The 24,266-nt window shown below is 42.1% G+C and overlaps 1 protein-coding gene across 2 annotated transcripts in view; it reads right to left on the bottom strand.

The window, feature by feature from the left end:
- Positions 1–24,266, bottom strand: part of SCLT1 (sodium channel and clathrin linker 1) — a 95,334-nt gene that overhangs the window by 47,675 nt on the left and 23,393 nt on the right. For both annotated transcript variants that reach the window (XM_060246795.1, XM_060246796.1), the window contains 5 exons: positions 14,340–14,410; positions 4,423–4,513; positions 4,242–4,333; positions 2,187–2,364; positions 302–400 (listed from right to left, as the gene is read on the bottom strand). In XM_060246795.1, coding sequence (XP_060102778.1) covers positions 302–400; positions 2,187–2,364; positions 4,242–4,333; positions 4,423–4,513; positions 14,340–14,410 — 531 coding nt within the window. The remainder of the gene's footprint in view (positions 1–301; positions 401–2,186; positions 2,365–4,241; positions 4,334–4,422; positions 4,514–14,339; positions 14,411–24,266) is intronic.

The raw sequence follows: 24,266 nt of genomic DNA, 5'->3' as shown, positions 1-24,266 counted from the left end.
TCATTCTACAACACTCAGCAACTATGATGGACTCATTTGCAATACAGTCAAATGAGATTTATTTGTATTAGTGGAATTAAACAGAAGCAGGGACATACAACTGAGCAGAATGCAAGGTTTAGAAGGAGCCATAATGTTTGCTATGCAATCTTAACTAATAAATAAAAGTATTTAAACTTCTCCAATATCAGTCTTCTCTAACACACTGACTGAAATCACTTTTAAAAGTTATAGTAATACTATTAATACCACAATCTAGAAGAGAAAGAAATAATGGTAAACTTGAAGTATGACGACTCACTTCTTTTCTAGTTCTTGATGCAGCATCTTGCCATAGTTGAGAAACGGCTTCCTTCATATTGGCAATTTCCTCTTCTTTTTGTTTCTCAGCTACCATCGCCTACCATAAAATAAAAGTGGCATTCTATTAAAAATTATCTTTCTGTGAAAAACAACCAAGAATACAAGGCCAGGTAGCAAAGCAGTTGCTGGTAAACAAAATGACAGCTTCCTAAATGGCTCCATATATACCATCCTTCCGCAAACACGTTCAGTCACTATTGTGATTTTCCACACTTCTTCATCTAGATCACTCTTCCAGATCTGAATCAGCCTAAGTTAATAGTTGATACACAGTTTCTTCATCATAAGATGACTTTTTTCAGTAGAACACTATGGAAGAAATCCCAAGAGGGATTTCAGGGCACATAAATTGTTAGGGCTTTATATCAGAAAGTATACTGAACCATTCATCCTCTTCCTAGAAGCAACATATGCAATTCACAGATACAGTATGTCACAGAAGTGAGTATACCCCCTCATAGCTGTAGACTCACTACTTTACATTGTAGCCAAGTGTTATTTCTTCAGTGTTGTCACATGAAAAGATATACTTAAATATTTACAAAATATGAGGGGGTATACTCACTTCTGTGACATACCGTATAATCTCTCTACTTAGCTTGTCAATTTTCTTGAGGGTTTTCTTTTTAGTAGTAAAGGTAGAAAAGAGCAAGAGTCCAGCAGCACCTTGAAGACTAACAAATTTTGACAGGGTAAAAGCTTTTGTGAGTAATTGCTCACTTATCTCACTTACCTGCCACAAATTTTGTTAGTCTTTAAGGTGCTACTAGACTCTTGCTCTTTTCTACTGCAGCAGACTAATACAGTTACCAATCTTGAGCTATTTTGAAGGTATCTGTGATCCTCTCACAGCTGTCTTAACAATGTCCCACATCTCATGGGTAGAACATACAAATAACACAGCTATAATAATATGTGGGATGATCCAGTCTCTTGCCACTCCTTTCCCTCCTGCATGCTGGCTACTCTTTCCACAGAATTCCCTTACTGCTAACCTCCTGCTTTAACAAAAAGTAGTTATTTTGTGAAAAAAAATACATTATGGCAAAAAATATGCCCTATGATTCAAGTTTTAAAAATGTTTGGTAATGGGTTGGATCCTACAGATTTGCTCTGCTAACAATGGCCCCTTCCCCTGAAGCATCATGCATCACAGGAAAGTTCTACCATTAACAGAAAGGTGTTCAACCCAATATGTGATTTTTTTCTCTTTACAATAAATTCTCTAAAGGAAACCAGAAGTAAATCTAAAAAATATTTTGTTGAAAAAATAACTTTAGACATACTCTTATTTATTACAGTTGGAATAGTTCAGCCTTTAGGATAGTTCAATCGTGTATGGAAATATGAACTATACTGAGTAGAATTCTCATTTCCAAACAATGCATGACCATATTTCAGAAGTTATAAGGAATGCTCAACAATGAATGTATAAAACAAGACACAATCTAGATTGTATTACAATCTAGAAAGCATGAACTTGCAAGTCAGCAAAATGCCTATGTTCTATTTTTTATAGGTTTTAATAACAGTTATGTTTTTTTACAACCAAGTCACAGTCAGCTTATGGCGACCCCATAGGGTTATCAAGTCAAGAGATATTCAGAGGTTGTTTGCCACTGCCTGCCTCCACATCCTAACCCTATTTCTGTGGTGGTCTCCCATCCAAATACTAGCTAGGACTGACCTGCCTTAGCTTCCCAGAACTAATGAGATCAGACTAGTCTGGGCCATCCTGGTCAGGGTTTAATAGTAGTGGTCCCAAATATAAAATTGTACGATATTCAGAGATCTGAAAATCATGGCTTTAGTGATTCATTTACCTGACTCTTTTGCAAATTGGCTTCTTCTAAGAGCTGCATGCTTTCATGGACCTTAATTACAGCATCATATTTTTCCTGTTCTAGAGCAGCACATTTCATGTGTAGCTCTGAGATTTCCTTTTTTAGGATTGTTCTTTCTGCTCTTAACTCTTCAGAATTTTTGGTCATTACAGATAACCTGTATATCAGAAAGAAGAACATTTGACAGACTGAGGCTGAATCTAGACAAGACTGAAATGATAACAGTTGTCAGGTTTTGTATCATAGGAAAGGACAGAGGACCATATCACTGACATGGTTTAACCTCCTGCAGCCATGCCTTTTGACAATGTTGGTGGACTGGATTGCCTGTTTTGTTTCAGAAGCTAGGGTGCAGCAGTGACCAGAGGTGACATTCAGTAGCTCCTCCCTAACCAGAAGGTTACTATCTCCCTTTTAATCCCAGATGTAAGGACCATAATTTTTCCCTTTGCAGCTTTGAGAAGGGATGGGCATGAACTGGCTCATGAACTAAAGTTTATCATTGATTTTGGCTGCTTTGTGTTTCATGAACCAATATCCATAAACTGAAGAACCATCACAAATTTTCATGAATTTTGATGTAGTCCATGAAGAGCAGAAAGCAGGGGTTTAAATGACTCCAAGCCATTTAAACCTCTTTCTGCTCTTCCTGAAAACAACTGAGCAGTGGGACTCGGATGTTTGGTTTAAATGGTTCAGAGCCATTAAGTCTCTGCTTTCTGCTCCCCACTGCTTTGCATGGGAAGCAGAAAACAGCGGTTTAAACTTAAAATGGTTCGCAAACCAATACAAACCAGTTCAGTTCACTCACTATGCAGTTCATACCCATCCCTAGCTGAGTATCTTAAGAAATTTTATGTGGGCCTGCATTTGCTGATTACTTTAAAGTACCACGTGTTACACAGAGAGCAAGGCCGATTGCTAGGAACCAATTAAACCAGTGCTATACTTGCTTATGTTTCAGATTCAATTTAAAATAACTAATACCTTAAAAGCCTGAACTACTTGAACAAAACTACCATCTTCAGCCTATGACCTTTCACAATATCAAAGGCTAATCAAGAATGACTCTCATATATTTATCAACTGTGTAGCAACATAGGACTGCAATATGCACACCGGCACCCTAAGGTTATAGCTGTTCCTGTGGAGTCCTGAAGAGTGAAAGCTCCATCAAAATACTATGTGGACATAAATCAGGCTATTGATTTAATCAAGTAGCAAAGCTGCTTGCCACTGTTTTGCAAGAGCAATCAAAATATGAATGCAACTTTGATGTGCAGATTGCCTTGCTGGATACAATTAGAGTAAGCAGAAGGACACTGTCAAAATAAAACCTTGTTTCCAACAACCAAAGCTGCATTTATAGTTAATTTTCTAGATCAGGACAGCTTATGCACGTTAGGAAAGGCCAATAAATCTAGGATTTAGGGCTAATGTCTTTCAGTGGTGGACTAAATTCAGCAAACCTTTTCAGCTGCCATTCACTCACCCACAGGTGAGCAACAAGGGGAAACATATAACTGTCTTAAATGGAATTGGAGCTTAGATCCATGAAGTATTGCCTATGCAGCCTGGCAGGATCTCAGGAAGTGATTCACCTCCTACCTAGTCATTTTAATTGGAGAAACTGAGGGTTGAACAGTGGACCTTCTGCACACAAAGCTGATGCTCTACCATTGATCCATAACCCCTGACAAATTCAACTATCCTTTCAGTGGATATGGATAAGAGTATGAGTATGGAGACCATCATCTATGCAATGTTTTTGGACTTCAATTTATAAAGTTGAGAGGTTTTGCAGTAATGTATCAAAGCAGAACAGAAGCTTACTTGAAAAAGGTTAAAAATCATAGTAAGTTACAATAAAAACAAAAAATTTTCAAATAAGCTGTTTGAATACAGAGAACAACATATAAACACATGGACATGATTATGCATCAGAAAGTTAATCTTACAGAAGAAAAGTATCTTTGAACGGTTTTTAGGACTTCAAAGTCCCAGCAAAGAACTATGTATGAAGTCATTACTTACCTTGTTTCCAGTTGTTTTATGCTCGACTGCAATTGCTGCAAACGTTTATCTGATGCTACCTCTTTTTCTCGAGCAGCTCGCACATCTTCTTCCTGGGAGTCAAGGAAATTATTCAAGATACTTAGGAGATCTATTGCTCAAATATATGGTACAAAATAAAGATCAATTATTTGAATTATACCTTTTTGTCCATCTGGTTCTGAAAGTCCTCAGTTAGCCTGGTCATTTCATCAACCTTTGCAACAGCAGTTCTCAAGTCAAATTTGGATTGCCTACACATAAAAATACAGATACTCTTCACTTTATTTACCTGACTGTAAAAATACCAGTAGGTGTTTTAAGCCATCAATCACAGTAATTGCATTTCCCATCTTAATGCTGCAAGTATGCTTGGGGGGAAAAAACCTTAAAAGTATAACTCTGGAGTACATTCATATGCTCAGTGAAGTTCCAATGTATGCTGGTATATCAAAATATCCAATAACATCAACAACTATATGTGGTGGCAAGGGACATTGGGTTTTATTATACTCAAACACCCAGAACCTGAAGACACATTTTCACATGAGACATAATCACCTAACATTAATATTTGATAATGCTGTTTGTGTCTGGGGTATTTTTGTTATTCCAAGAATGTATTTCTCTGTAATAAATTAAATGTTCTCCAGGTTATTAAGAAAGGACTATCAGGAAGAGCACAATACGATTCTTGGGTCAATTTTTTCCTTTGAAAAAACCCCTTCAAAATCCTTATATGTGTATTTTTGTACACCAATATGATTTGGGGCTGGGGTAACAAACAACCCCAATAATAAAAATCAATAAGCTTCTGTGGTTGTTTCATACCCTGGATGCTTTTTTGCTTAACAAACCAACAAAATAAAACAAAATCCTAAATGATAAATCAGTATACTGTAGAGACAATATCTGAAGACAAAATATTTCCATAATGGCTTCTTTATGCATTCTGCCACAAAAAATACAACTGAGGGTAATTCAACCCACTTATGAAGGCAGTTATTTTTAAAGCAATTTTTCATGGGGGCCTTTGCGAATTTTTTTGCAGATAAGATCTCGGCGCTACGCCACGACCTCCCCGCCACATTGGAGACAGTATGTGAACTCGAGGCCCCGTGCCTGTCTTCTGGTTTTGCACTGGATTGCTTCAATACTCTCAGCCTAGAGGAAGTCGACAGGATCCTCTCTTCTGCATGTCCTACAACTTGGGATCTGGAACCTTGCCCCTCCTGGCTTATTAAAGCTTGCCAGAGAGAGCTCAGATATCCTGTACGGGATATTGTGAATAGATCCCTTATGGAAGGGTGCTTTCCAGCACCTCTTAAAGAGGCGGTGGTCTGCCCTCTCCTGAAAAAATCGACACTAGATCTGGCCGAATTGGCACATTACCAGCCGGTCTCGAATTTACCCTTTTTGGGTAAAATTATTGAGAGGGCAGTGGCATTGCAGTTACAGAGCTTTCTGGAGGACGCTTCCGTTCTCGATCCCCACCAGTCCAGCTTTTGCCCAGGCCATGGGACGGAGACAGTGCTGGTCGCCCTGGTGGATGACCTCCAGCGGCACCTGGATTGAGGCGGCTCGGCAGTACTGATGATGTTAGACCTATCAGCAGCATTCGATACGGTTGACCATCGGTTGCTGACCTGCTGTCTCGCCAATGCAGGGATTCAGGGGTTGGCCTTACAATGGCTTTCCTCCTTCCTTGATGGTTGGGGCAAAGGGTAGCGATTGGGGGTGAACTGTCCCGGAGACACACACTTGATTGCGGGGTGCCTCAGGGGGCGGTGCTCTCCCCGATGCTAGTCAACATCTACATGCGCCCCCTTGCCCAGAGGTATGGGTTGGGTTGTCACCAGTACACTGATGACACTCAGCTCTATCTTTCCCGCCTTTAGTTGCCTTTTCCCGCATCTCCCATAGCCTCCCTGGGATCAGGGAGGGGGGGAGGGGGAAAAGGAGCCCCAGCAGCCAATCCAAAGCATGCATTTGGAAAATGCATTGCAAATGCATGCTTTGCAGTGCTTTTTAAGGAGTCTTCCTTCCTGGCTGGACTCCTCCATTGCTGCTGTGTGAGAGAGATTGTGCTGCTGCTGGCTGGCCCTTGGCTTCAGCTGCTGGCTGCTGCTCTCTCACTCAGCCTTACCAGACTTCCGTGGACTAGAGAAGACAGGTAAGACAGTCTTGGGGTTCTTGTTTTTATTTATTGTTGGTAAAAGGACTTTTTAAGACTTAGAGTCCCTTTACTTATCCAGATTTGGGTGTTGGTGGTGGTGGGGTAGCTTATTTGGGGTTAGGGGTTTCTGCTTGGGGAGGGGGCCTGGGGTGGGGTGGGGGTTGCCAATTTGCCCATATCTTAATTTAGTGAGAGGACTTTTAAAAGTGCAGTGTCCTTTTACTTCTCCTGATTTGGGTGGCTTGGATTTCATGGGGTTAGGGTGAAGGGTTTTTTTTGGGGGGGAGGGGTTGGCAAAGTTCCTGTATTGTTAAAAGTTAATTTTTTTACTGTTTTAAAAGTATTCAGTGTTTGATCTGTTGCTGCTGTGTTGTGCTGCTGCTGTTACTCTTCTCTTCGGGTTCTTGGGAGGGGGGTGCTGTTTGGCCTAATTTCCATTGTTTAAAAGGCCACTTTTGTCCCCCTTTTCCTGGTTCTGGTTTTAGGGGGGGGTGTTGTTGACTGATTTGGCCTGAGCTTTCTTATTGGTGAAAAGGCCATTTTTTAACACTTGAGTTGCTTGGCCTTTTCTCCTGTTGTCCCTTTTCTTGGTTTGGGGGTGGGGGTGGGGGTGTTGTTGACTTATTTGGCCTGAGCTTTCTTGTTGGTGAAAAGGCCACTTTTTTAACACTTGGCCTTTTGTGATTCTGCTGGTTTTGTTTCGGTTTTTTTAAATTACCTCTGGTTGGTGTGGGGGTTGGCGAGGGTGTGTGTGGGCTGAGTCACTTTCTTGTTTTTATAGAGTAGATTGTATGTTCTGTGGCAGGGAAGCTGGCACCTGGGTGAGAGACCCAGAACCAGCAGGCTTGTTGTGGTTGGCCAGCTCTCTCCGTGTTGTTTGGGGCAGGGCTGGAGAGCTGGCATCTGTAGATTGTGTGTTCTGTGGCAGGGAAGCTGGCACCTGGGTGAGAGACCCAGAACCAGCAGGCTTGTTGTGGTTGGCCAGCTCTCCCCCTGTTGTTTGGGGCAGGGCTGGAGAGCTGGCACTTGGGTTTGCTGCAGCCAGGTCTGCAGAGCAGACCTTGAGCAGATTGTGTTTTGTGTGGCAGTGACGTTGGCAACTGGGTTTATATTGCTTCCAGGCCTGCAGGGTTCATAGAGTAGATAGAGGGATGTAGTGCATTTGGGTCCTATAGAGATTCTCTGATGTGGTTAGGTTTGGCTTTGGGTGCCCCAGGAATTGGACCCCCTGGTCCAATTTTTTTTTGGCCTTGTGGGTTTTGTGCACAGCAGTTTGGGGGGCTCTCCTCAAAACCCCCTGCTCCCCAAAGCCACTTTTCCCATGACAATTACAGTGAGGAAGTGGTTAATTGGGCTTTCCCCATCATTGTTGGCAATGGGCCTTTTGGGGAGCCCAAAGACAGGGACCCCCTGGCCCAATCTTTTTGGGACTTGGGAGGGTTGGAGGGGAGAGTCCCCTGCAGGTCCCCTGCAAATTTGGGGGCTCTCCCTCAAACCCCCTGCCCCCCAGTAGCCTCTAATTATGCCCTATGTTGCCATTGATTTCAATAGCCCATAGGGTATAATGATGGAATAGGGGCACCCTCTTTGGGTGCCCCTGGAATGGGATCCCCTGGCCCAATCTTTTTGGGACTTGGGGGGGTTGGAGGGGAGAGTCCCCTGCAAATTTGGGGGCTCTCCCTTAAACCCCCTCCCCTCCATGCGGCTTCAAATATACCCTATTTGCCATTGATTTCAATGGCCCATAGGGTATAATAGGGCCGTATATTCGGTAATAGCCGCGCATCTACCGTATATGCGGCTATTCCGAATGCGGTATTCAGGAGTATACGGGGATTCCGAATCCCCCCCCCCCGTATACTTCCAAATCTGTGTAAAACCGAATTTTTTTTTTTTTGCACAGCCCTAATTGCAAACCGTGGCTGGATGACTTAGGCTGAGTAGATTGAAGCTAAATCCAGTGAAGACAGAGGTCCTTTGCTTGGGTCATCGTGGTCCAGGAAGGGAAATCCCCCTACCGGCCTTTGACAGTGCGCCATTGATAATGGCGCACAGGGTCTGCTGCTTGGGGGTACTACTGGAGCCTGCCCTGACAATGGAGGCCCAGATAGCAGCCACTGCTAAATCTGCATTTTTTCATCTTAGGCAGGCGACAGTTGGTTCCCTTCCTGGAGCACGGTGACATGGCAACAGTGATCCATGTGACAGTCACCTCGAGGCTGGATTACTGCAATGCCCTCTACATGGAGCTGCCTTTGTGCCGAACCAGGGAGTTGCAGCTAGTGCAGAATGCCGCTGCTCAGCTGTTATTAGGGCTTCTCAGGCGGGAGCACATTCAGCCAGGACTCCAGGAACTGCATTGGCTCCCAATAGTATACCAGGTTCGTCATAAGGTGCTGGTTATTACCTTTAAAGCCCTATATGGCCTAGGACCTACTTACTTTAGGGACCATCTCTCCCCACGTTCCCCAGAGAGTACTTAGAGCTGGATCTCAAAACCTGCTAGTAATCCCCGGGCTGAAGGAGGCCTGTCTGAAGTCAACCAGGGATAGGGCCTTTTCAATCACAGCCCCCTGCTGGTGGAACCAGCTACCGGAGGAGGTGAGGGCCTTGCGGAACATTGGGCAGTTCCGCAAGGCCTGTAAGACTGCCCTCTTCTGGTTGGCATACAACTGACCGGTATTTAAGAACCGCGGAGGAAAGCCATCAGAATAGCACCAAACTGTTAGAATGTTTTTTCTGGTTTTATAGTTTTAATTATAGTAAATTATTGAATGTGTTTTAATATTTACTAATTTTATTGTTCTGGTATTTTATGTTGTGAGCCGCCCTGAGCCCGCCTCGGTGGGGGAGGGCGGGATATAAATCAAATAAATAAATAAATAAATAAATAAATAAATAAAAATTTAAAAATTTCATTCCCATCCTAAAGTAAAATATTTATGGTGAGTCAGTATTACTCATCTACTTCAAGTCTCCTAGGCTCATTTGATACTTAATGGAGGTTGTAAGATTACTATCTAAAACTGTTGCTATGTGGCAGGGGCTGCATGTGGGTACTACGGTATTTGAAAGTGGCTTATGCCACGGAAAATCTTCCTAATAGCTTCAGTTGTTCACAGGGAACTGTGGCCCAAGTATGGATATTTTCTACATAGCAAGCCCATACATATATTAAAAGCAGGTATGTGTAATGTCCAAGAAAGCTTATCAGCAGATACCACTGCATAATATATGAAGTATGCCTTATTATAGGGGGGAGGAGAAGCTCTACATACAAAGCACAATGAAAAAAGGGAGTATACTTATGTTAGCATCGAAAGTTATCAGAATCTATAGTCTTCAGCAAATATTTATTGTTGGTACTTGCATCCTTAGAGCATTATTCTAAATTAGCTGCATAGTGCTTAACAGAGTTACATAATTCCATAACAATTTCCATACAGTTAAAAAAATGATTGGTTACACACTAAGCCACTATGTTTCCGTGCTTAGCTTCATTGCATAAATAAGACCGTTACACTAAAATATTTAAAATATTTATTCATTCTCATTCACTGCTACTTACACAACAAAAAGCTCCTAAGGAAGTGGTAATAAATTATTTATACAAGTATTTTTCTGAATGACACAGGAGGATACTCTAATTGCATTTTCAACTTCAAGAGTAATTTTCAGATGTACGTAATCAACTTCAATAGACAAAGACCACAAAATGCAGTCTTTCTATAAAGGTAGAATTTTTAACTATTATTCTCAGAGTTTAACACTATGCAAATTTCCTCCTTAAACCCCTCATACATGCAAAGCAAACAATGAAAAGATAAGCAAATAACTGTTATGAAATTAATCAGCTGAGTACAGATGATATTTTACATGTGCAAAAACCCTGGCATTTGTTGGGGAAAGAAAACAAGGACAGATATGCTCCTGCATCCTGAACACACAGCAAACAACCTGCATACACCCACATATTTTTCATACTTCACATGCCACACATATAATGACACATCCACAGACACACACAAGAACAGGGGTGGTAAAGAAGCCCTTTCCCTCCACGCTCAAACATACGTATACACATGTGTATATTTAACTATACTTTGGTTTGCTGTATCCTCTCCACAGTTTAAAATGTGGTTTTCAGTTCAGTGGAAAGACAATATGAAGATCATATTATTATATTCCATGTGCCTTTCAATTGTGCATATTTTCTTGCAATCAGGAATTTTCTAGAATACTGGATTAATATAATTTCGGTGTGTTATTTCATAATGTAACAGTTTAATGCAGTTGAGAATTTAACGCTTCTTAAAAGCAGAGAAGAGTGATTTGCTATGTTAAAAAATAGGATTTGACGCTGTAAATTTCAGATCACACATAGATGCTTCCCATGAAGGATTTGAAAAAAAGAAATCCAACAAATGCTCATGAAACAAATGGATTCTTTCTCCATTTTTATGAAAGTACCTTTAAGAAACAAGACTGAAAATATGTGTGAAAACACTGAGGAAGCTGGTATGTGAAATAATTAACATAACCTAGTATATTTGATCAATCTGTAAAAATAGTAATAACAACAACAGGGTCACCAACTGAAGGTACCTATGCATGGGACACCTTTCCTGGCACACACCAAGTGTTTTGAGAAAGTGGGTGGGGCAGGTGGGGCTTTTGGTCAATGGTGCTTCTGACTGGCCACTGGAGATCTGTCTACACAGATTTTTAAAAACTGCTTTCAGCAGCAGCTGCCACCACAGCACAAGGATCTTTATTGTGTGGTTGAAGATAAGCTGTGTGTATGTAAGAAAATATTTTTAAACAGTATGTTCATTTAAAAAGGAATCCTACTATGCAGAGCTTCTGCCTGAAATGTTTATGTTAGAGTTATGCACTACCTCTCTTTCTGACGTTTTGTGGTTGGCTTTTCTTCCTGTGGCAGTCATTTTGTGGCTATGCCCACCCCCTGTATCAGAATTCCAAAGGTACCCACAGGCTCAAAAAGATGGGGGATCCCTGAATTACTTTGATCTGGGTGCAAGATTCACCAGAGGCCACTGGGATACAAAAGCAAAGAAACCGGCCACTTTCCCCATGAAAATATAAATTCTAATCAAACCTCTACCCTGCACAGACTAAAGCACCTAAGTCTGTTGTAAGACAGAGAACAGAAGGAAAATGGGGCCCCTGTGTTCTTTATCAACTTGGGCTTAAAGCAGCTGGGGGAGTGTTTTCAATAGGAGAAAAACGGGAAAAAAAGAATAAACTCTTCCTTCTCCTAATCTATATCAGGGCTACCCATAGCTGCTATTTAAACTATGCTGGGAGTTTTAATCATCACATGCAATTTGATGCCAAGGTCAGAAAAAGGGTTCTTTTCTTATGTTCAGAGTAAGAAAAAGAGCAAGAACATGGTAGGCCCATTGCGAGGGCAGGAAAGTGAAATTGTAATGAGTAATGAAGAGAGGGCGGAACTGCTCAATTCCTACTTTTCCTCAGCCTTCTCTTCTGAGGGAAATGGTGCTCAGAATGGCAAAAAGAACATATAAGGAGGGTATGAAGTTTCAACTTAGAATCAGCATAGGGGTAGTACATAAACACCTAGTTTCCTTAAATGAAACTAAGTCCTCAGGGCCAGATGAATTACATCCAAGGTTTCTAAAAGAGCTTCCGGATGCAATTTCTGAGCCTCTGGCTATTATTTTTGAGAATTCTTGGAGAGCAGGAGAGGTGCCGGAAGACTAGATGCAGGTGAATGTTGTCCCTATCTTTAAGAAGGGGGGAAAAGACGATCTGGGTAACTACCGACCTGTCAGCGTGACATCTATACCTGGAAAAGGTTTAGAACAAATCTTCAAACAGTCGGTCCTGGAACATTTAGAAAGAACGGCTTTCTCAAGAACAAGTCATGTCAGACTAACCTGATCTCTTTTTTTGAGAAAGAGACTACATTGCTGGATCAGGGGAATGCTGTAGACATCGTTTATCTTGATTTCAGTAAGGCTTTTGATAAGGTTCCACATACTATCCTTTTTGACAAGTTGGTAAAATGTGGTTTGGATCCTGTTACCGTTAGGTGGATCTGTAACTGGTTGACAGACCGCACCCAAAGAGTGCTTGTGAATGGTTCCTCATCCTCTTAAAGAGGAGTGACAAGTGGAGTGCCTCAAGGATCTGTCCTGGGACCTGTTTTATTCAAAATCTTTATCAATGATTTGGATGAAGGAATAGAGGGAAAGCTTATTAAATTTGCAGGTGATACGAAATTGGGAGGAGTTGCTAACACAGAAGACAACAGAAACAGGATACAGGATGACCTTGACAGGCTGGAAAACTGGGCTAAAATCAAGAAAATGAATTTTAATGGGGATAAATGTGAAGTTCTGCATTTAGGTAGGAAAAATTCAATCCATGGTTATAGGATGGGGGAGACTTGTCTTAGCAGTAGTATGTGCGAAAAGGATCTAAGGGTCTTAGTGGATCATATGCTGAACATGAGTCAACAGTGTGATGCGGTGGCTAAAAAGGCAAATGCAATTTTGGGCTGAATCAACAGAAGTATAGTGTCCAGATCACGTGACGTGATGATACTGCTTTACTCTGCTCTGGTAAGACCTCACCTGGAGTACTGTGTTCAGTTTTGGGTACCACATTTTAAGAAGGATATAGACAAGCTAGAACAAGTCCAGAGGAGGGCGACGAAGATGGTGAGGGGTCTGGAGACCAAGTCCTATGAGGAAAGGTTGAAGGAGCCGGGGATGTTTAGCCTGGAGACAAGATGGCTGAGAGGTGATATGATCACCATCTTCAAGTACTTGAAGGGCTGTTATATAGAGCATGGTGTGGAGTTGTTTTCCGTCGAACTGGAAGGTAGGACCAGAACCAATGAGTTGAAATTAATTCAAAAGAGTTTCCAACTCAACATTAGGAAGAACTTCCTGACTGTTAGAGTGATTCCTCAGAGGAACAGGCTTCCTCGGGAGGTGGTGGGCTCTCCGTCCTTGGAGGTTTTTAAACAGAGGCTAGATGGCCATCTGACAGCAATGAAGATCCTGTGATTTTAGGGGGAGGTGTTTGTGAGTGTCCTGCATTATGCAGGGGGTTGGACTAGATGACCCTGGAGGTCCCTTCCAACTCTATGATTCTATGTTTAAGTAGAAAGTCTAATGTGAGAAAGGAAGGCCAGTTTGGTGTAGACCTCACCTGGAGTACTGTGTTCAGTTTTGGGTACCACATTTTAAGAAGGATATAGACAAGCTAGAACAGGTCCAGAGGAGGGCGACGAAGATGGTGAGGGGTCTGGAGACCAAATCCTATGAGGAAAGGTTGAAGGAGCCGGGGCTAGATGGCCATCTGATAGCAATGAAGATCCTGTGATTTTAGGGGGAGGTGTTTGTGAGTGTCCTGCATTGTGCAGGGGGTTGGACTAGATGACCCTAGAAGTCCCTTCCAACTCTATGATTCTATGATCGCCAGATCAACTAACAATCAACATTGGTACACAGTTCCTGGCACGTAAATAACCCTGATCTAATAAAAGTAGGAGTGACTAAAAGGTAAAGGTAGTCCCCTGTGCAAGCACCAGTCATTTCTGATTCTGGGGTGACACTGCTTTCACGTTTTCATGGCTGACTTTTTATGGGGTGCTTTGCCATTGCCTTCCCCAGTTATCTACACTTTCCCCCCAGCAAGCTGTATACTCATTTTACTGACCTCGGAAGGATGGAAGGCTGAGTTACCCTCGAGCCGGCTACCTGAACCAAGCTTCCACTGGGATTGAACTCGGGTCATGAGCAGAGAGCTCAGACTGCAATACTGCAGCTTTACCACTCTGTGCCACGGGGCTCTATAGGAGTGACTAGGTCCTGCAAAGTGAAAAGTTTTAGAAGAATTTTCATTCATACCTGAGTTGCTTACGCAGCTGTTCCAGTTCTACATTCTGTTCCTTTACAGTCTTTAGAAATATTTGATTAATCTACAAGAGAAAAACTTTTTAAAAATGCATTTTTTTACCATAATATGTAAAAATCACATAATTTTATACTGTAGCAAGCATATTGTTCGACACCAATCCAACTTGATATTACTTTTTAAAGGTCAAAGGTACACAGCTGAGACTTTTGAAGCAGGAACTTAACATTTTAAAATCTGCTATGTTTTGACTGTTGACTCTTCCAAGACTTATGTTCAGGCCTTCACTATCTGCTAGCTTGAATATGGCAATATCCTCCTTACTAGTCAGTCTGGTACAGTAACGTTGGGAGCACGGGCTCTAATTTGGGAGAAACAGGTTTGATTCCCCACTTTCACATGCACCTGCAGAGTGACCTTGGGTCAGTCACAGTTCTCAAAACAGCTGCTCTCTCAAGAGGAGTTCTCAAAAGAGAGCCGGTTTGGTGTAGTGGTTAAGTGTGCAGACTCTTATCTGGGAGAACCGGGTTTGATTCCTCAATCCTCCACTTGCACTTGCTGGAATGGCCTTGGGTCAGCCATAGCTCTCGCAGGAGTTGTCCTTGAAAGGGCAGCTGCTGTGAGAGCCCTCTCAGCCCCACCCACCTCACAGGGTGTCTGTTGTGGGGGGAGAAGACATAGGAGATTGTGAACCGCTCTGAGATTCAAAGTGGAGGTCGGGATATAAATCCAATATCATCATCATCATCATCATCATCATCATCATCATCATCAAAAGAGCTCTCTCAGCCCCACCTACCTCACAGTGTGTCTGTTGTGAGGAGAGGAAGGCAAAGGAGACTGTAAGCCACTTCAAAACTCTGAGTGAAGGGCACGTTATAAATCCAATCTCTTCTTCTTCTGTTTCTCATTTTAAGCCTCATTTATCTCTAAAATTCAGATGTTTGTATAATTTTGACCCTATCCCCCATTATATCATTTGTTTTTTACTGCTTCCATATCCAACATATACAAGTCCCTTTATGCCTTGGGTCAATATGAACAGCTCTGCCCTTAATCACTTTGAACAGCTCCACTCAAGCTCTCTGTTCTTATTACTTTAATCCTTTCACAAAGCCCACCCCATAAAAACTCATATCATAATCGATCAATTATCCTTGATCTTTAGCAGACATGCCTTAGCAAGAGAGAACAGAAGGGGGGTAGTTAAACCAATACTAGAGAGTTAGGGAACAAAATTATGTAGGATAATTTAAGGCGGGGTGTCAAACATGTGGCCCGGAAGCCGAATCAGGCCCCCGGAGGACTCCTATCAAGCCCCTGAGCAACTGGCTGTCATCTGCTTTCTTCCTCTTTCTTGCTTTGTTCTGAATAAGACGACTGCAGATTTATATCCCGCCCTTCTCTCTGAATCAGAGACTCAGAGTGGCTTACAATCTCTTTTTATCTTCCTTCCCCACAACAGACACCCTGTGAGGTAGGTGGGGCTGAGAGAGTTTTCTTAGAAGCTGCCCTTTCAAGAACAACTCCTACGAGAACTATGGCTGACCCAAGGCCATTCCAGCAGCTGCAGGTGGAGGAATGCGAAATCAAACCCAGTTCTCCCAGATAAGAGTCTGCACACTTAACTATTACACCAAACTGGCTCTACACCAAGCTTGCTTTGAACATATGAACATATGAAGCTTCCTTATAGTGAATCAGATCCTCAGTCCATCAAAGTCAGTATTGTCTTCTCAGACTGGCAGCGGCTCTCCAGGGTCTCAGGCTGAGGTTTTTCACACCTATTTGCCTGGACCCTTTTTTGGAGATGCCAGGGATTGAACCTGGGACCTTCTGCTTCCCAAGCAGATGCTCTACCACTGAGCCACTGTCCCTTCCCATTTGCCAGGCTTACTCAATCGCACAGGAGCTACAGAGCAAAACCTCTATTTTCTCCACTGGTTGAGGCTCCTCCATTGGGGAGGAAGGGGGGGAGGCAGAGCTTGCTTTGTCAGGCTCTCTCAATCACGTAGCAGAGCCGCTGAGCCAATTCTCTCTTCCTTCTATTGGCTGAGGCTCCTCCCCCTCCTGGTCCCCTGGGGAAGGAAGGAAAGAGACAGAGCTTTGCCCAGTTCCCTAGATCCCATGGGAGAAACACAAAGAAAGCACCCTTAAGACCAATGAGTGCTAATGTTTGAAACATGTTTTAAGTTTTGTTTTTAAAAATCTCTAATTTTGTTTGTCTGAGTCCTTAATAAAGTTTATATCTCTGCTATCTAATCTTAAATAGGAACACACATGGCCCTGCCCAACAAGGTCTCATTTATTTCAGATCTGTCCCTCATAACAAATGAGCTCTACACCCCTGATTTAAGGTGTTATTTCACATATAGAGGCAGATTGTCAAATCCTGACCTAAGGTGGTAAAAAAATTGAATAAATAATAAATCATGTCACATTCCAAAGTGTCCAGGTCAGGTTGTAAAGGGGAGGAACACAAGACACCCCCAAGAGTGACTGCACTAACAGGTATGGAAGTCAGAACTGGACCCCAAGAGCAGCTACAGGACAGCTGGGGCAATGACTGCCATCATTAGCTTCCTTGAGGAGTAAAGGCTGTGGAGGAACTAGAGACCTCCTCAGAAGTAAGTATAAGGCAAGAGAACCAGAGAGTGGGTGAAGCAGGCGGAAGAGGAATAAAGGGGCAGTGCAGATAGAAGGGAGGGAGAAAATCCTGTTTATTGCTTTTACAATTCTTGTCTGCTTCTCTAATGGGAAAAAAAATTTGGCATGACAGGTGCCTATCCTATCCCCAAATGAATCCGGTTCCCGGACAGAGTGAAAAGGTTTTTCTGAAAGTTTATCAAGAAACCATGTTCCTGCACTAGCTGGACTGTAATACTGGCACCACTGATGGACATCTCCAGATCCTGGATCCTGATCCTGATCTTGTCTAAGTAAGGGTATATATGTATCCCTTGTTGTCTCAGGACAGCTATTAGAGTCGCTATAACCTTGGTGAAGACACTTGGAGAAAAAGAAAGGCCAAAGGGCAATGCGTTGTATTGGTAATGTTGATTTCGGAAAAAGAAATGTAGGAACTGTCTTGAGAACTGATGTATGGAGATGTGCAGGTAGGTCTCCTTGTGGTCTAGTGATGTCAGGTAGTCATTCTGTTGTATAATTTAGAATATAGACTGGAAGGACACCATATAAACTTGTGTTTCTTTATCCACTTGTTTAAGTCCCTTAAGCTGAGGATTGCTCTCCAGTCACCTGACTTTTCGGGAATGATGGAATGTATGGAATAAACTCCCTGAAAGCATGGATGAGAGGAAACTGGTTAGATCTTTCCAATAGCATGATGTCAGATCACCTCCTGTAGTAAATTTCATTCTTATTCTGTCATTGGAATAGGAGAGGGATAGTCCACCAAGGAGGACTCTGCTAAAGAATGCAGCGGCAAGCCACCTCGACTTTTCACTTGCCTTGAAAGTCCCTTGCTGGGCTTGCCATAGGCCAGTTGCAATTTGACAGTACTTATGCATGTAGAAAGCAAACAGAAACACTGGCTAGGAGGGAGAGCCAAAAATTCTATTTTGCAACCCTGTTCCACAATTGAAAGAATCCAATAATCAATAGTTGTTTTCTTTCAGACATGGGCAAAGTCCTGTAGCTAGCATCCTATCTTGTAGGCATGTGGTAGGCTTTTCCCCAGAAGTGTTCTGGTCTTGGCTGTAAGCTGTGAACTGTCTGTGCTGAAATCTGGATCTGTTTCCAAACAAATGATTATTTCGGAAGTCCCTGCCCTCTCTACTTTTTGTGGAGTTCCTACAGAAATGAAAGGAGTGAAAGCGTTTTCCTTTCATGTCTCTTTAGTGGAAGAAGTAGAAGGCATTGTCATTTTTTTTCTTTTTTTGGTTTCTTCCTGAACCTTGTTCAAGGCTCTATCTCCAAAAAGCAATCTTCTTGAGAATTTTTCTGCAGGTGAATTTAATTTGGACAGAGAATCTACCTTCAGCACTTTAGCCATGAGTTTCTCCTGATGACTACATTTGTAACTTGTGCCCTGGCGTCAAATTGCATGGAGTCTTGTGATGCATCTGAAGCAAATTCAGTTGTTCTTTTGATCTTAAGCAAATATATTTTTAGAGTCAGGGAGGTTGGACTCTATATCTTGTAGGAGATTATGCGCCCAAATCACGATTGCTTGTGTAAAGTTGGAAAGGACTACCGAAGTGCTGATATAAATTGAAGAAATAAAATAAAATAAAGGGCTGTCTCATTTTCCCTGTTAACTAGATCCTTTAGTACATTGCACCATCCTTAGAAAGAATAGCTCCAGAATGAAGAGCAACCACAGGGGCATCCATTAGAGGAACCTTGAGATTATCCACTGCCCCTTTGGGCAAGGCATAGAATTTTTTGGCCATGGTGTTTAAGGAACTGCAGTTGCCAGGGATCTTGTCAGATCTCAGAAGTTAAGTGAGGCCAGTATTTGGATGGAAGACCACCAAGGGGGACTTTGTAAAAGAAGGCAGCAGCAAGCCATCTCTACTTTGCTTTGAAAGTTCCTTACTGCCATAAGCCAGTTGCAGTTTGACAGCACTTTTGTATGTAGAAAAGCATTCAACAAGAAGCAAATAGAGCTCTGCTCAGGGCACGTAGCTTTTATGTTTCCCATTTGTTGCTGCATCCTCTTGAAAAAGCAGCTTCTGAATTCTAGGAAACCCACTGGTACTGGTGCTATATGTGAGGCACAGGGACTGCAGTAGGAAAGAGGGATCTATGAAATAATGTCCCTTCTAATGTGAGTGGAAATATCCTTACACTCAAGCAAGTAGTTTGGATCAAACCTTTTATACAGCCCTGTGAAGGGCCTGCTTACTCCCCTTGGCCTTTACTAACAGAAACCAAAGTTTGAAGGCTGGCAATACTATAATGGTTACTTAGTAATTCCAAAAACAACTATTTTGTTTCTTAAAGCTACAGGCATAGTTTCTCATTAATTGGGAAGGAGGGGTAATTTCCCATTATTTTTTTTAAGATTCCATTTCCCCTCTGCAAACTGGGTATTTTAAAAGTTTGTAGGCTTTTCTATTCATTGTTTCAGTCTCTGGATTTAAGTATCCATAAATATGGTAGTATTGAGAATTCAATATATCTTTTTAAAAAAAATTATTGAGAGAATTTTCCCATTACAAATACTAAAGAGAGAGGAGAAACATAATCCAAAAACTAAAAAGAAAATCTACAAACACTAAAATCTTATTTAAAAAGAAAACCATATGACTTAGTTTAACAGGGTACTTCATGACTCTAAATGTGCACAACATATAAAGTATAAAACAGTATAAATAAATCAAGTGAGAAGGAAAAACACACCTTTACAACATAAGCCACAATCTATATAAATTATTTCTAGGCAAAAAATTATATTTCACTTAAATAATCTACAACAGGGTTCCACACTTCCTCAAATGACTTATCTAAAGAGTGGACTGACTCTACAAAAAAAATGGATTTTGGACTATTTTATTTGTTAGACTTCTAGAATCTTGCCAGCTTGATGCAATAACTAAATGGGCTGCCACTACCATTTTAGAAATGAGCGACTTAGTTTGCTTAGATATGTTAATACCTTTCTATATATTAAACAGACAAAATTGGATTGATTGTGGAGGCTTAAATTTAGTTATTAAATATATAGCTTCCAATACTTGTGTGAGAATTTAAAATATCAATTGTCCATGTTCCCTCTAAGCTCCACAGTTGTGGAGTTGTGAAGCAGCAATTCTACCTCATGAGCAAAAAAAGCTAGTAGGATTAAAGATGCGAGTCTACATTTGATTATTGGATAAATTAGGTCTTTTTTAGATTACTTCCATAATTTTGTAAAAATTTCAGAATACATTATTTTAATTTATATTTAAGCTATATTTTTAGAATAATTGAAACATTAAAAGAGAAAGCAGAATTAGGTCAAATTCCACCTATCCCTTTCTACTATAGTGGTAGACCTGGCCTCCAGAGAAAAAGTCTACCTGCCCCACTCCACTATATTGGCAGATCTGGCTTTGGACCATCACCCTGTGCTGAACCTTAGAAAACATACCAGCACATTTTTTTTTTTTTTTGGGGGGGGGGGGTGAGACTCTTGAAGTCTACTTTTTTTTAAAAGTGAAATATGACAAAAACATTACTGGTCAAGTATAACAGAGGAGGAACAATCACTGTCAGAACCCTTCCTAACAACAAACAGGAAGTTGCTTAAATGTTATCAACAGGCCCAAATTACTTATTTATATCCCACTTTTCCCTGTGAGGGGAGCGGCCCCGTGGTGCAGAGTGGTAAAGCAATAGTACTGTGGTCTGAATTCTATGCTCACGACCTGAGTTTGATTCCGGCGGAAGCTGGATTCAGGTAGCCAGCCCAGCTTTCCATCCTTCCGAGGCCGGTAAAATGAGTACCCAGCTTGCTGGGGAGAAAGTGTAAAAGACTGGGGAAGGCAATGGCAAACCACCCCATAAAAAGTCTGCTGTGAAAATGTTGTGAAAGCAACGTCACCCCAGAGTCGGAAATGACTGGTGCTTGCACAGGGGACCTTTCCTTTTCCTGTGACCCAAGGCAGCTTACAAGTCATACTGAAGAGCAAGGCTTTTTTTGAGCAGGAACACACAGGAATGCAGTTCTGACTGGCATGGCATCAAAGGGTGTGGCCTAATATGCAAATGAGTTTCTGTTGGGCTTTTTCTACAAAAAAGCCCTATGCTAGTGATGGCGAACCTTTTAGAGACCAAGTGCCCAAACTGCAACCCAAAAATCACTTATTAATGCAAAGTGCCAACATGGCAATTTAACCTGAATACTGAGGTTTTAGTTTAGAAAAAAACAACTCATAGTGAAATTAACAAACTGAAAGATGGTTTGGATAGTATTTGCTTAGGAAACCAACAAAACAGTAACATGTCAGAATGGGAGAATGATGGTGAGAGTGTCATAAGGCAATAAATGGAGGCTGTTCATTGCTCTGTTGCTTGCAGGTCTAGGTTAAACTGAGAACATGCCTTTCCCAGAGGTGTTCCTATCCACCTAATTTACTTTTGAACATGTAACATACATTATAAACATCATTCTAGTTTGCCATTAGGAAAAAAGAATACATTAAAATATAGTGTGTTTAGTAGGAACTGGTGGTTAGGGTGTCCAAATCAGATCTGGGAGGTCCTGATTCATATGCCCACTCTGCCCTGGCAGCTTGCTGGGAAACCTTGAACCAGTAATATACTCTGAGTTAACCTGCCTCATAGATTTGTTGTGAGGATAAAAGAGAAGGCGAGAGTGTGTCAAACCACTTCAGTGTCCTTTGGGGGAGGAAGGCAGGGGATACATGATGTTAGTTCATAAATTAAGTTGATGAAAGGAATCAACTGATTTATATCGCTAAATCTGAGTCCAGCAGCACCTTAGAGAACAAGATTTTTGAGAGTCAAAGCTGCTTTTATTTAATCAAGGGAGCTCTAATGCTGGAAAGCTTGTGCCCCCTCCCTCCAAATCTTGCTGGTCTCTAAGGTGCTCCTGGGCTTGAATTTAGTTGTTCTACTATTGACCAGCCTGGCTACCCTTGGAAACTTCAGGGATAGTCTGAATTGTATTAATGATTTGAAATGTATTAATGATTATCAATGATTTGGATAAAGGAATAGAGGGAATGCTTATTAAATTTGCAGATGATACTAAATTGGGAGGGGTTGCAAACACAGAAGAAGACAGAAACAGGATACAGGATGACTTTGACAGGCTGGAAAACTGGGCTAAAATCAATAAAATGAATTTTAATGGTGATAAATGTGAAGTTCTGAATTTAGGTAGGAAAAATCCAATTCATGGTTATAGGATGGGGGAGACTTCTTAGCAGTAGTATGTGCAAAAAGGATCTAGGGGTCTTAGTGGACTGTACGCTGAACATGAGTCAACAGTGTGATACGGTGGCTAAAAAGACAAATGCAATTTTGAGTTGTATCAACAGAAGTATAGTGTCCAGATCACGTGATGGGATGGTATCGCTCGACTATACTCAGGTAAGACCTCACCTGGAGCATTGTGTTCAGTTTTGGGCACCACATTTTAAGAAGGATACAGACAAGCTGGAACGGGTCCAGAGGAGAGTGATGAAGATGGTGAGGGGTCTGGAGACCAAGTCCTATGAGGAAAGGTTGAAGGAGCTGGGGATGTTTAGCCTGGAGGAGGCGGCTGAGAGGTGATAGGATCACCATCTTCAAGTACTCGAAGGGCTGTCATATAGAGGATGGGGTGGAATTTTTTCTGTGGCCTCAGAAGGCTGGACCAGAACCAATGGGTTGAAATTAAAGCAAAAGAGTTTCCAGCTCAACATTAGGAAGAACTTCCTGACCGTTAGAGCGATTCCTCAATGGAACAGGCTTCTTCGGGAGGTGGTGGGCTCTCCTTCCATGGAGGTTTTTAAACAGAAGCTAGATGGCCATCTGACAGCAATGAAGATCCTGTGATTTTAGGGGGAGGTGTTTGTGAGTGTCCTGCATTATGCAGGGGGTTGGACTAGATGACCCTGGAGGTCCCTTCCAACTCTATGATTCTATGTTTAACTAGAAAGTCTAATGTGAGAAAGGAAGGCCAGTTTGGTGTAGAGGTTAAGTGTGTGGACTCCCCACTCCTCCACTTTCAGCTGCTGGAATGGCCTTGGGTCAGCCTTAGCTATCACAGAGCCTTCCTTGAAAGGGCAGCTTCTGGGAAAGCTTCTCTCAGCCCCACCTACCTCACAGGGTGTCTGTTGTGGGGGAGGAAGATAAAGGAGATTGTGAGCTGCTCTGGGACCCTGAGATTCAGAGTGAAGGATGGGATATAAATCTAATATCATCCTCTTTCTTTAAACTAAAACGGCAATCCTGTGCATATGCAAAGAGTAGGTGCCACAGTGCTCACTGTAGATTACTTCCAAGAAATCATGGAGAGCAAGTCCAATGAGGAAAGGCTAAGGGACTTGGGGATATTCAGTCTGGAGAAGAGGAGGTTGAGGGGGGAGACATGATTGCTTTTTTGAAGTATTAGAAGGGCTGTCACTTAGAGGAGGCCAAGGAGCTGTTTCTGCAGGCAGCAGAGGAGAGGATTGGCATAGGAAAAACTTTTTAACAGTAATAATTGTTCAACAATGCAATTGACCCCCTCACCGGCAGTCGTTAAGCAGCGGCTTGTTAGGGGTGCTCTGAGAAACCAGAACAGCAGTGCAACAGTTCAAAAACAGCTTGTCAGCAATTTGCCTTATGGTAGGTTGAAAGAACTCTGCTCAGATACTGCTATCAGAAGCATCGTATTTGAAAGCAAGGAAGCCTGCAGTTCCTCCCTTTCCATTCCTAAACCAGAGGCGATCCCGGCCGCTGTTTCTGCCAGATTAGTGGGATCCAACATTTCCTGTAATAAACCCACATCCCTTCAAAAAAGCGTGCTTGATTCAAGGTCCTGATCTCTCCTCTCCACCCCTCCCTCCCCATCCCCACACACCCATGCTCTCTTCTTCTTCCCTTTCGCTTGGACCATACCACAAGAGTTTTGAAATATGAAACGCAACCAGGTCTTGGCCACATGAAAACGTGAAGCTGCCTTATATCCAACTCTCTAGTGCAGGGGTAGCAAACTGTGGCTCTTTCACACATATCGTGTGGCTCTTGAAGCCCCCACCAGAGAAGGCATTTGTCTCTTTAAAGCACTTCTTCAAGCCATGTCAGTCAGTGGAGAATGTATTTAAAGTTCAAGTTGCTTTCTTTCCACCTCTCTTCCCACCTATTTTCCTTCCTTCTCTCAGTCATCTGACGTTCATATCTTGTGGCTCTTACACATCTGACATTTATTGTATGTGGCTCTTATGTTAAGCAAGTTTGGCCACCCCTGCCCTAGTGGGTCC

The sequence above is a fragment of the Heteronotia binoei genome, chromosome 9, assembly GCF_032191835.1.
Source record: "Heteronotia binoei isolate CCM8104 ecotype False Entrance Well chromosome 9, APGP_CSIRO_Hbin_v1, whole genome shotgun sequence".
Classification (NCBI taxonomy): Eukaryota; Metazoa; Chordata; class Lepidosauria; order Squamata; family Gekkonidae; genus Heteronotia; species Heteronotia binoei.
This window is presented reverse-complemented; position numbering and strand designations above follow the sequence as displayed.